This window comes from Buteo buteo, chromosome 19 (genome assembly GCF_964188355.1).
Source record: "Buteo buteo chromosome 19, bButBut1.hap1.1, whole genome shotgun sequence".
NCBI classification, from domain to species: Eukaryota; Metazoa; Chordata; class Aves; order Accipitriformes; family Accipitridae; genus Buteo; species Buteo buteo.
Window position 1 is genome coordinate 23,309,907 of NC_134189.1, and position 14,319 is coordinate 23,324,225.

The 14,319-nt window shown below is 37.6% G+C and overlaps 1 protein-coding gene across 1 annotated transcript in view; it reads right to left on the reverse strand.

Annotated features, from left to right (window-relative positions):
- The window catches only part of ANO2 (anoctamin 2), a 195,529-nt gene that overhangs the window by 36,642 nt on the left and 144,568 nt on the right, over nt 1–14,319 (reverse strand). The window contains exons 15-17 of the mRNA XM_075051673.1: nt 11,448–11,522; nt 5,564–5,765; nt 890–1,001 (exon numbers count right to left, since the gene is read on the reverse strand). Coding sequence (XP_074907774.1) covers nt 890–1,001; nt 5,564–5,765; nt 11,448–11,522 — 389 coding nt within the window. The remainder of the gene's footprint in view (nt 1–889; nt 1,002–5,563; nt 5,766–11,447; nt 11,523–14,319) is intronic.

Sequence of the window (14,319 nt, forward strand, 5' to 3'; positions counted from 1 at the left end):
ATTGGTGATATTTTTCATTACTCTCTTACAATATTTATAACTGCTGGTAAAATGTATCATTAATTCTTAAATCAATGATACTGAATAGGATTAGTGAAGAGTATAGATTAACAAACTTTATAGCCCCCAAAAGGAACAGAAAAATGGTATGAAACAGAATCTAGAGGATGTTTTAAACATTTTTGCCAAAGTTTTAACAAACAATCATTTTAAGCTTCCCATTCAAAAGCATGTGTTATACTGTGGATAACTGGGTCCCGAAAGACAACAAACCTGAACCCATAGGAAGTCACACTTATTTAGCAGGACAGCTGAATTAGCTTTTTGGTCAATCAGTTCATTTGCCAAAACATGCAACTTCCAGTTGACTATAACTATTTCTTAATTTAAGTTGATATGGGCGAATAGTGCAAAATGTTGAGAAAGTAATAGGGAAAGTAGTTCCATAATTTTAAATGAAACAGGAAAACCTTTCTTTGCTGAATGGTGCTTCAAGAAAAATTTGCTAAAATGTAGAAAGTGAAGACCTGTAAGCAATACCATTCACTCATAAATGCAACACCCTTTTTTAACTAAAAGGAATTATTTTCTGAGATGTGGATTATTCTTATTTAGAAAGAAAACTAAAATGGTTGCATTTCAGAGCAATGCTCTACTTAGAAGAGAGACAAGACAGTGCTCAGCGTCATCCCCTGCCATGCAAAATCAAGCTTTAGACAAGCTTATTTACGATTTTTTTCATAGTTGGTGAAGGTGGACAGTCCCAGACTTAGTAAGGTAGCCCTTTGTGCCCATTTTTAAACACAGGTCCACTAATATATATGTACGTATATACACATATCAATATCTATATACATAAATATCTATATTTAAAGGACATTTATCCTACCTCCCTTTAAAAAAGGCAACATAAAATATTGGTGCATAAGAATTCACAAACTTCAGTAGGAATGCTTTCAAAATCAGTCTCTCCTCAAAGGTTTTCTCTGTTTTTGGTACCTCTGGGGGAAAAAAAAATTAAACCAGAGAAATCAATTAGTAAATATGTAAACATCCCTGATATCTACAAATACAACACCAAACCACAAATTTCAAGCTCATATTGCTTTTTCTTTTGTACTTTTAATTTGTACCAATGCACACTAGCTCTGTCACTGACTCCTGATTTCCAGAGAGTCCTTCCAAATTTCCAGATGGAAACTGAAGATTCTTTGACAGAAACATTAATAATGACAACATAATGAACTTGATTCTCTGACAGGCCTCTGAGAGCTTATCTCAAGTTGCTCATGCTGTCTATCCAATATCCTGGTGGCAGAAAACCCAACAGATCCCGACACTTGGTCTGGACCTGACAACACATCCCTTCTTTCCCAGTCTCTTCCATTGCCTTGCGGAGAGGCCTGGGCAGACCGCATCACCTTCCTCTGCTTCAGGCCACATCTGGGAAGTCTTAGCACACACCTCCCCTGCCACTTACTCTGACATCTATTATATTATTAACTGTATACTATCATTAAATATATTTTATTAACATAATGGACATATTATTAATATTAATAATAATAATAGATAGAAATAATTATTATGTATTTGTATGGTTCTCCTAGCTCTCTGGAGTTTGAACAAAAAAGTAATTAGCTCTTGAAATTCAATTCCATAAAGCTAAAGCAGTATAAATAGCTTTAATGTATATAAGCATATGCATATCGACATACGTAACTATATCAGTTACACAATCGAAATAACAGAGCATTAAATTCTCAATTCATGAATGATGAAAGCAACCTACAAAGATTTTCATCCAGAAAAAACACCTTAAAAGCCTTCTTAACTTTGTGTGCACAAGCCTTTTTTTCTGTAATGAGATTGTTAATGTGCTTAACGCTAAACACAGGACTAAGCACCTTTCTGAATAAGGCATTAAGTGAGTTGTTAATTGTCATGCAAAATAAATGCACATTTTTGCTAATGTTTCTCCATTCACTATACATATTCTACATTTCTAGACTTCTTTAGATAACTTGTAAAAATGTGTCTTAAACATTTACAGTATTTATGACTGTTCTCAGGTTTATTTCCAATGTCTATGGAAATTTTCCAGTAACAGAACACATAGGTATAATGCAGAGGCTTTTCAAATTGACAGTAGGATCCTCCTTTAAAGATTCTATATGGGCTAAATTCTTGTATTGCCATGCTCATCCTGAGCTGTTAACTAATGTGAGAGCAGGTAATTTTATTGTGGTATGTTCTTGACTGAATTTCTGTAGCACAGCGGAGGTGCAAAATAATAAGGTAGATTCAGAGCTCCGGCTTTAAGAACTTCATTAAAAATACAGCTGTACTTGTATAGTTTTGTTTTGGGGCACAGTTTGAGTGTTTTGGTTGCTTTGGGTTTTTTTTCTTAAAAAAGCAGCATGGTGTTTATTTGAGCACTAAAGAAATAGCAAAGCTGTAATTAGTCCCCACTGCCCAGCTTCATTTGTGATCCTTTCGACCATATTTTCATAAAAGGTCAATACACAACCTGGTAAGCCCTAAGCCATCATTCACCTATACGTATAGAAAAGCTTAATTAAACCTTCAAAGGATTTGAACAATTTGTAGATGACCCCATATGCTGGATAGGTCCTCAGGACAACAGCTCAGGGCAACAGGAATATCGAGTAACAGCAGTGCAGCTTTTAATTTGAGGGAGAAAAATCCTAGCCTTTGCCTTATGGAGACCTCCCACAAAGATGAGCTCAGCCTCTGGATGAAAATTTTCACACCATATATGGTTCCAGAGCCTCTCTCCGCACTTCACTCCCTCCCCACACTCAGATACACTATACCATACCAATAGAGGCATGCATAGAATGTGTCCTCTAGCTAGTGGAGTCTGCTACAGAAGAAATGCATCCAGCCAGAATAGATGCATTAGTAACAGAGAAAACTTTAAAAAAAAAAAAAGATACACTCATAATATATGTTTGGTTGTGCAGCATGTTACACCAAAATTGGGCAGCTGAAACTTTCCAGATAGAGAATGAGCTATCTGGGGCATGGGCCTTAGCTCACTGAAGGAATTCCTGCCTTTATAAGGCACAAACTCAAGTAGTTTTGGTTTTGTCCCCCTTTGACTGGTTCTTCCTTGACCTAAGGGAAGTTACAAGTGAGTAAATGAGTTCTAAGTCAAGTCTGACACCACATGATTATTGAAGAAGACATATTCTGCCGGAGAATACCAGGATATAACCTGCACTTTTGCTGGGCCCTGCTTTTCTGGATCCACGAGAGGTGCATGAAGTCCTGGTGCATCTTGTATGAGCTCTCTATATTGATTACAACATTACTACTACTTTTTTTCACCCAAGCACTGATTCAGCAGGTATTGAGGCAGATGCATTACTTTGATCCTACAAAGAGTACAATTGCTATCAATGGTACTATTCTTGGGCTTACAGATGTAATTTTTCACTTGAGCAAAGATTCAAGTGCTCTTGGGGTTGGAATAGAAACCTATGCCATCAAGAGCTGTTCCTCCAGTCCAACAAGTGTGTTCCTCAGCTTGTCAATTGACTGCAGTGTGAAAAAAAGAATTAGGTATGTTTTGCTCTGCTCAGCAAAATGAAGGTTCACAAGGTAAGGAGCATTTATCAGCACGAATGAGTTGTAATTTTTTTTTTAACATTTTGATTACAGTTGGCATCTAAGCCTAGCACAAGAAAAAGTTGCCTGAATGAACTTTCTAACACATGTAATTTGTAGCACTAGAGATTACTCAGACTGGATCCTTCTTAAACAAAACATCTGATGGTTAATTAGGAAAGCTGACTAAATAAAGATAGAAGGGTAAGAATTAAATCCAAAGTGACGGGGGACAATAATCAGCAAGTAAGAAATTGTTGTTTCTTCCACAATTCGGAGTGCTGCACATTTTAAAGGGAGAGATTTTCCTTCTGTGCATCCACCAGAGAGGCAACGACAGTGGTTTGCATTTCCAATCTTTGGCCTAGAAACTGCCAGAGAGGAGAAGCCTCACCTTCATCTCTTCCTACGCTTTCCACACAGATTGTGATGCCTTAACAGCTGTGGGTGCAGTGGACAGAATTCATCAGGTCACACACAGTTAGCAGCTTGTCAGTTATATGAAAGCTGAAAATCTGGGTACAATTTTGGTCAGTAAGTAATTTTTGGACAGTAAGCCTGAGATTCCTTAAGCCACTAGAACAGAGTTCATTTGTGTAACCATGCTACATTCTACCAAAAGCTGGGTCCAAACAGAAACAAACAAATTAACCCCATTTGGTGGCATTTGTGAAAATGAATTGCTTTGTCTTCATTTCTTTCAAATACCTTACAAATTCAATCTAAACTGTCAGGCTATTCTTACTGGTAAAACAACAGGACCATTATTTCATAAATTCAGGATTGGATGTCTATTATGACAACTACAAAACTTCAGTTTATGGCATTCTTCAGAAAATAAGACTAAAATAGATGTTTTCACTTGTGACTTTGAAAGCATCTTGAGAAAGCAAGAACAAGAAGCAAAAGTCTTAAGAGTTCCTAAGGTTTCAATCTGAAGTCTGCTAGTTCCAGCCAGCTTCACATCACTGTAGGTTTTACAGGGAGGGAATCTGCAATTTCTAATCATTAAGTCAGGCTCCAATTATCAAAAAGTTTCTAATTTAGATGCCTAAGTTTAGATGTCCAAAATGGACAGGTAGAGCACTTGCTACAGTTAAGGGCATCTGTGGTTGCTGATTGATTTTCAGTGTTTCTAGAATCTAGAATTAGAAGTGATGTATAAAAACGTGGGAAACAATACTTTATGATGGCTATAAGAATCTCATGTTAGGGCCCTATCTGCAAACATCTTTGCCCTAATTTATATAACAAAACAAAACCTCAGCCTAAACCCTTATTCATAAACCCATATAGTAGTCGAAGGACTGACTCGCCTTTAAAAGGCTTAATACATTGGCAGGCTTGTAACAATAACACATTAAAAAAAAAAAATCCACCCCCTAACTGAAATAGGTATTATTATAAAAAAATCCAGCCCAGACATGCCCATATGGCAAAAAAATCCTTTAAGTGGTAAGGACCTGGTAAAAATCACATCAGCAAAATAACCTGGTAAGGATTTGCCAGTGTAGCTTTGCGAGAGCCGGCAACATCTTTGAAACAAACCAATGACTTTCGGTAAACCAAGCTCCTAGAGGTAAAGATATATATCAAAATACATACCCGGTCAAAATTCTCAACCAGCTCTAGATAAGTGGATCTTGGCACAGAGCCAGCGCGATGCAGAAATACCAGCTGAGATCCTGGAAATAGCACAGCTGCATTAACATGGCATTGTAGCCAGGCTAATTAGTCCTATTAGTGGCAACACTGCATGTTGTGGCTTAGACCCCTAGTTCACAGAGGCATGTCTGAGCATCTTACCCCATAGGCCTGAATATTTTCACTGGCACTCTTCAGTGGGAAATATTCCTATTAGAACCTCCTTGCATACTCTCGTGTCAATACATGTAATGTACTAATGAGGAATGTGGTGAGGTAGTTTTACCAATTTCTGTCAGCCATTTGGCAACAGCTCCATAAATTTCATCAAGTATAAGTATCACGACGAGGTTAATGATGACAGCAGTTGCGGTCACAGTCACTCGAACATTTGACCTGGTTGTCTCATTTGTGCTGAATGACAAAGCTGCTGCTGTAGTAATTCGGTACACAATCACACCAAACACTGCTGAAAATGTCAGCATAATCTGCAAAGAAACGTACAGATAGATTAGTTCAAGTTTGATACTGACATTCAAACAGAAGCTTTGACTGGTATGTTGCGTTTGTTCCATGACTTGGCATTGTGTGGTTATTTCTTAGAGCAACACAATAATACGAGGATAAGCAAATTAAAAGGTGAGAATTCAAAACTCTCTAACAGGGACATAATGAAGAAAATGGATGCAGAACTCTGAACTGGCACAATTCCTGAAGATGCGCACGTCCTCTCTGATTAAAGCTCTGCCTATTATTCATGCAGTACTGGTGAAACTCAGGCAGTTTGGTTCAAACGCAGGTATTCAGCAAGGTCTTTTTTCTGGCAACAGGTTCAGACAGCTTGGACTGAAGGGCCTACATGTATGTGCAGTCAAGTAAATGGGCTTTACTGGCTGAAACAGCTTCCCCTCTGCACAGCAGAAGTGGCAACTTACTCTCCAGTTGTGTTTGCTCAACTGTTGCCACAAATTAAAAAAAAAAAAATGTATAAAAATATATATTTCCCTTGTTATTGTTCTTTTAAGACTGACCTACTAAACAGGGTTAGTAGGGCTTCACTTCACATTTCTGTCCCAGAAATCAGTTGGTATCCTGGCATCTTTCATGGGCTGGCTTTGACCCATGAGATGAGGAAAGTCAGCCCTGCTACTTAAGGTCAAGTTCCCACAAGAAGAATCTGAATTTCACAGGGCTGTGGTAATCTGGTTTCAAAAAAAAATCCACCTCACAATGAAAAAAAATCAATAAAATAACAATAAAAAATAGCAAATTTTCATAGCCAGAGCAGGAAAGGAGGAGAGGGTACATTTTTCTCTTTCATTTTAGCCTTTGGCAAGAATTCCAATGTGCATTCATTATTTTAGGTAAAACATCTTGAGATCCTCAGATGAAAGAGACTACCTAAACGTAAAAGATCAGACTATTGCAATTATTTCAATGGGCCTAGGGGCCCAGATTCACAACACAGGTTTAAGGAAATTTAACAATTCATTTTAATGACCCAGCAATAGTTTATTGAATTCCTGTATACAGAGGAAGGTTGTCTCATGAAAAAGTTTTATTGCAAAAGAACCAGAACAAGAATCGGAGCTGTATTAAAGGTTGAAGATGAAAATTGGGCATATTTTGTTCTAATGGAGAACTAGTAAACATACTCAAAAATAATCATTTGGAGAAAATCCTGGAGATATGAAATGAAATTCACAAATATGTTTTATAAGAAAATGGTAATAAAATGTTAGAACTAGTAAACCATCTAATTTTTACTTTTTAAAGAAATGTTTCATTAATTTTAAATGAAATGTAGGTGAATTATGAGGTTTTGCTTCATGCTAATACTTTTCATTCAAATACTGGTCTGAAGAAAAAGGTCTAAACACAAAACACTTTAAATGAAAACATTTCAAATGGCATAAAATATTATTTCCTTTCATTTTGTAGCTGTCATTGTGTTGAGAAACAGTTCTAATTTTTCCTGCCTGTTTTTCTCTTTTTTCTTTTGACTTACCTACCAAACCTGCAGATAAAAATCTGATTCATGTTGAACTATCTGCTCAGCTCTTACTACGACAGAAGCGGTGCAGGAACACAAAGATCAGAACTTTTTCCTAACTTGCCCATTGCAGAAGCGATCACTACAGTAGAGAGTAATATCCCCAATGAGGAGAGAAAACAAAACAGCACCACCTGGCAGTAATCTAATTCACCTTCCACCTCTACAGTTGCCTTAAGCTCTTTTCTTTTTCTCAGTTTGGGTCACAGATTCCTTCCTCTTAATCACTTTCCAAATACTCTTTTTCTGTTTCTTTCCCCTGTGGATTTCTTTGAAATTTTTACTGTGGTGGTGGAACAGGAAAAACACCAAAGTAACCTTATATGCATCATTCTGGAGATGATGAGTGCTCTGGGCCTCCATAGACACCTGTCTCCATCACAAGCTTCCACTGACAGGTGGTATCTTAACAGTACAGGAAAAAGAGTCATTAAGGACAGTCATCATTAAATACAGAAAGAGGAAAATTCAGGTGATGGAAGTTGAATAGCAAACTCTTAAAGCTGACCAAAGGATTTAAGGGATCCGTAGCAATGGGAAAGATTACTGGAAGATGAGATACTCTCAGACTCTTGCACTATTGTGACATTTTCAATTCATGCAGTGCCACAACAAGATATACAAATTTAACCAAAAAATATGTTTTATTGGTTTAAAGAACAAAGACATTTGTTTTGCAAAAGCACCAGGGCTTCAGAAGCTCCTTGGTTGCCCAGCTGTTTTTAAACATCTGCTTAGACACAGATGGAAAAACACTCCTTTAGGAGTCTTCATTATCTGTGCATCTAGCAACAAGAGAAAATTGAGGAGGGCTTGTAGGACTGCACGGTAACTGAGAGCATAATTCTCACTTCCCAGATGGCCTCTGAGAGGGAAGGGTTCCTGTATCTTCACAGCATTTTTTCCATTCCTGAAAATACCTCTTTGGCCCGAATTCCAGATCAGACGGTCACCGTTCGTTCAGGTGCCTATTGTGGGTTTTGTTGTCATTGCCAACATTTCATCTGGCCAGTTCTATCCCCTACTATGGCAGACAGTTTCTTCAGTGAATATCTAAACGAGTCTGTCAAGGACTGAATTGCTTAGAAACAGATGTGAAAATTGGCTGCAGAAAAGGTCACCTACTGAGCCTGGTATGAATGAAGACAAACAGGAAAGCATACTAGATCTGAGAAGGAAGCTATAAAACCCCGTGGGCTAGACTGTTACCTTCATCCAAGTAGGATAACAATTTAATGTCCAAATAGTTCTTTGGCTCCCCAGTAGGGCTATTCCAGAGTCAAGTATTATGCCATGTGAGTAAGAATAGGGCAATAGGGTCCAACGAAGGCAAAGGCTGAACTCTTGTGCCATGACACTAATTGCTTTTCTTCCTTCCTCTGACTGAACCAAACACAATGAACCAAAAGAAAAGCTCAAGTGATGGCATTGCTCCATGACACCCTGCTCTCTTCCAATGGCTACCAACGTTTTTGTCACATACTCAGAAATCTTTGTCAGAATATGTACCTTCTAAATATGCAGTTTCTAAACTGTGACATATGTTATTACTAATCGTACCCAAGCCAAACTTGTATATGCCCAGCTGAGTCTAGACCTCCTGTTAACACTGGTCTTACTGGGCAAAAATAAGACTTCTGAACTTCTGTTCTGAAACCCCTGCAAAAGACATTGCTTAAATCAAGGTTGGATCTTCTGCCCCCTCTGCAGTCGAGTGAGGCTTTGTGTACAACAAAAGAACTGTGACCAGATTTTAAAGCATCCATAAATATGTAAAATAATTATTGGAATTATTTGGTGGTATAAAACATGAAGACCAATTGGGCAAGAGAACCAAACCAAACATTTTTTCAGCCTGCACTTTTAAAGAAACAAACAGCATGCCTAGCTTAATAAAGACAGGAGAAAAGCCAGAAAGGAAAAAAAAACAAAAAACAAACCCAAAACAACAAAACACAACACAGTTCTTGAAAAAAGATTCACAAAAGTGAAGCACACAAAAGAAGTACACAAATGAAAAATAAAGAGAAAAGGTTTTACAATAAGAAAACTGTTAGCAACGTCAAGAATTTTAAAGGAAAGTATGGCAAGTAAAGCTGGGGGGAGGAGAGACAGAACACAACAGCATCATTCTATAGCAATGTAGGCATCTTCATGGAAAATGCCTATGGGTTTGTGCCACCAGACCCTTTGGGCCTGGAAAAGGTAGTATTAAAAATTCAACAATCACTTCTGCAGCACTAGAAATTGCAGCACATGTGTGTGCACATCTGTGTCTAAGTCTTCTGTGTCTGTGTCCTGTACATATGCACACACACACGTAAATTCAAGATTTCATCACCTACTATGTATGTAGTGCTTATGGCTAAAAAACTTAGTCTGTGTGAATAATAACAACCGAGGTAGATGAGCCCAACTTAGATTCCTCAGTGCAATTCTATTGCACAGACTGACAACAAACTTTAGTCTGGTGTTTCCAATCCCTGTTTAACTAATCTAGCAGAAAACAAAGAAACATCACATACAGTAAAGAGCAGATTGTAATCTCCACATAGGAAAGCAGAGCTGGCTCTGCCTCATCAACGGCTGACTTGAATTTCATGTGTGGTTTGTAAGTTGTCTCCTGTAGGTGCTTACATCTTACTAATGCTCAAAATAGTCTAAAAAAATCATTGTGGCCACTTCTCCAAAGGGTGAAAGCCAGCAGAGTTCCACTAGTCACTAACAGAAGCTGAAGAATCGGAGCTCTACATTTTAACTTTATAAATCTCTCTCAGATGTTACAGTAAGCAGGGAGTGTAATACATAGGCTATGACTCAGGAAAGCACTTTAAGCTCATGCTTAGGGGAGATTTAAACATGTGGTTAAAGTCAAGAGCACATGTAAGCACCTTGTCTGCACAAGAATGACTTGTAAAAGCTAAATCGGGGCTATATGCTTAGTCATTCTCAGTATACTCTGCTTTAAGCAAAGTCCCAACTGATGCCAGTTAGAGGTTCTGTCTAAAAAGCAAATGTTTGGTATGGCCTCAGGACGGTAAAGTCAGTCAAAATGTTGTAAGTACATATATATATATGCATGACACACCTAATATGAACAGAAAATATACTTCACATACAATACATATATCTTCATAAATATATACACATATATTTATAAAAATGCCGACATTAATTTGACTTCAATGTGAATATAAAATGGGTTTGATTGTCAGAAAAAAAATTTAAATCTTCACTGGACATCTGTTGCAGTATATGCAAATTCCAGTAAATTAGAAATACACTGAAGTATTTTAAAATAATTTAGTCCCTAAGTTAATTTCCCATGTCAGATGCTCCTGTGGTGTAAACCGGCATATTTCACTGCCATTTTATGCTGGCTCTAGATGCGAATACATGCTTTCATTCAGTAATTTCTGTAACCAGAGGGGTAATGGGATCCTTGACAACGTAATTTAAGGTTTGTTAGTGAGGCTTTCCTATTGCTGTTTACAAAGTCTAGCAGCTTGATGATGTGTTTATGGTCTGTTGGAAATTTTGCTAGGACAGTGGTGTCCACACTTTACAGATGGCTGACCCGCACACCTTATTCTTGTTCTCAAGTGAGGATTGTATACCACGTTCTTCCTCGACTATGGTATAGTCCATCCCTGAACGCGTGTTGGAGAAATACTTCTCAGCAACAGATTTACTTCACCTGTATGTCACCTGTTCAGTAGGCTCGACACTTCTAAATGTCATTCTGACAGAGCATCCCCAATACTGTGCACACAAGCAAATACGCAGTGGGCTTCCCTCCATCAGATAATGAAGGACGGAGCAGAAACCCTGTGGGAGAGACAGCATCTAGTAATGAGCTGCTGCCATTGCAGCAAGTCATCCAGCCAACAGCCCTCTCATAAGCAGGCTTCGGAAAAAGAGAATAAGGCTGGAGGTAGGCATTGAGCTCTGTGAATCTTCCTAGTAGGACATGTATTTCTCACAAACTGTAGGTTACAGCCCCAGCTTTCTTCAGATTTTTAGCATCTTTGAGAACACCGATTCAGGATTCCACTCAAGATGCTCATTGCAAAGTTTCTCACACCTAATACATGCATAGAAATGCAGATTATATTACCATAAATAAAATCAATCCAAAGTTTGCTGCATATCCAGGCATACGGTCACTCCATGTCAGCTTCTCCCTTTCATCCTGTGACAAAACACAAAGATAAAACAACAGACATTACAGAACTGTACAATAGCAAATGTTAGAGTTCATAAGATCTGTTATCGAAAAACATTCTCAATTCCCCTACTCCTCTTGTAATTTTGAAGATGATTAGAAGATTTAGAACACTGCTATTTTAAAGCAGACTTTAATTTGAGAGACAAGAGGGTAAATAAGACATAGAGAAAATGTCTGCAAAAATCAGAAAATATCATACGTAACTATGATTTTAATATTTAAAAAATGTTTTCAGCTCTTACTAAATTTCATAATATTAGGAGAAAGCCCTGAGATTCACCTTAATTTACATTTAGGCAAAGTAAGATTCAACAATTTATTTTTAATTTCTTCTTGTAAAACTTCAGAAGGATAGTGCTTGAGACAGAAATCATTAAAAGAATGCTTACTACCATTGAACCCAGATTTTATGTCTGATGGTTACCTTAGCCAAATGTGGCCCCTAAGATAATTCTTGCAAAGACACCCCAATCCTTCTGCTGGTACTTGGTCCACAGTAAAAAGAAACCATGAAAGCAAGTCCCCTCTGTGATCTCTGCTGCCAACCTTGTTTTCTTCATGTGCAAACAGCATCTCTCTCCTCATTGCGTAATTTAAAGCAACTGTGGTCAGTGAAATCCAGTATGCTTTAACTCTCCCCACAAAAACTCAATTCCATCTCTAGCAACGTGTACATCTATAGAAGATATTTGAAAATGGATTTATGTAGGAAATATGATTCCCTGCTCTCAAAATAGGTTTCTTAAAATAATAATAAGGTCATTACTTTTTGTTTAAGTTAAACTAAAACTATATAATCAAATTAACTAAGGACACAGAGCCAGCTGCTGTTTGCATTTCTGTGAACTACCGTTGCTATCCCATGGACTAGCACTTCACTTACATTGGAGTTAACCCAGAGTTATTCTGAATTTAAATGAATTTAAATCAGATTAGAATTCAGGTCAAAGGTTTCAAATAAACCATTTCTAAGGCACAATTGTCCTCAGATAAAAATAAAAATCTGGGAGTATCATGCCTTTGTAAAAGGCTTTCCCAAAGTAGCACTAGTATATACTAGTAGCGCAGTATATACTCCAAGTGCAGAAATGCAGCCGTGAATTATCTCACGGAGTTTACTGGGATGTGGAATTAGACCTAAGACGTGATCCTGTCTACACAAACATTGCCATTGTGGTAGTGCCTCAAACACTGTGGGAAGGAGTATTACTCAGCATCCCCTCTTCTCAGCTCAGCTGTTCAAACAGACAAGTTAAGCACGTCTCCTTTGGGAGAATGCTGGCAGGACTGGGTCATAGCAAACCCAAGCAGGAGCACAAATAATTTGGCCCAATGTATGCAGTACATAAATACTCCATACAGTACATAAATGGAGTCCATCATTTAGCTGGAAGGCTACTTTAAAAAGCATTTCTGTGAAAGCACAGATGCATTTCATTTCATTTTGGCTTTTACCACTCAGCAATTATACAGGACATAAAGAAGGTCTAAGTGATTATACTCCAAGAAGGCCTGAAGGACACCATGTCTAACAGTTTCACTAAGGGAAAAACACTAAAGAATCAAAACAACAGAATGAGTTAATGCTAGCCAAAGCAGTTAAAGGAAAGAAGAAAATCTTTTATAACCATACTGAGGTGGAAAGAGAAAACTGTAATTTCTACAAAAGGGCCAGGAAGAGACAAAAATTACCAAGAAAATTACTTAAAAAATGTCTCTAGCAGTAAGAATTTTGGAAAATAAGAAATCATAATATCAAGATCAAACTTTCACATATCATGAATCATGCTCGCCAAATCCTGAGTGGCAAAGTGATTAGGGTTTTTCATGTTTGGGGATTTTTTGTTCAATATTTCTGGTGATGTAAGACATTTACTGTATTTTGAAACATCAGCCAGGATTCTGACATGATTTACTGGCTTTCCAAGTCAAAAAAAAAAAATCATATGCTGGAAGACTCCCGATAACACCTCAGCAACTTACAAAACTGAGAAATCAGCGAATACCTTAAGAAACAGTTGTCCATTATGAAAAAGAAATAGCTATTTGCCCTGCCCCCCCCCTTTTTTTTTTTTTTTTTAGTAAAACAGAACTGGAGAGTTACAGGAAAGAAGAAGAAAAAATAGGAAAATTGAGAAATGATTAAATGATTGACATGTACTTTTAGAGATGAATATCAGAAACTAAGGTGTGCCTAAGCCTACATTTTTAAGCATTAAGAGACATTAGGATTAATCCATTCAAGGGTCCCAACTTCAGGAGAGTTTAAGGACTACAGTTATAAGAGTGTTTTCCCTCTTTCATCTCAGCATGTGTGTTAAGAACAAAGAGGTATCTAGCATCACCAGTCATTTTGGATGCCCTAGGTTTAGCACTTGAATTCTTGTTTTATGTAAATTATTGCTTTTCAAAAGCACTTTGTGCCTGATGAGTTCAGTAAGATAAGTTCCTGGAATAAAGATTTAGAAGCCAACCGATTCTTAAAATTCCAATTTATTACTGGGAATAACTAAATGAAATATGGACTGCCTGCAAAAAAAATTACCTTGCTGAACAGGACAAAAATACTTCTTTCTCTTGTGGTGGGTTGACCTTGGCTGACTGCTAGATGCCCACCCAGCCGTTCTCTCACTCTCCCTCCTCAACAGGATGGGGGGGGGAAATTAAAACGAAAAACCTTGTGGGTTGAGGTAAAGACAGGAAGACAACTTACCGATTGCTATCATGGGCAAACGAGACTTGACCTGGGGAAAATTAATCT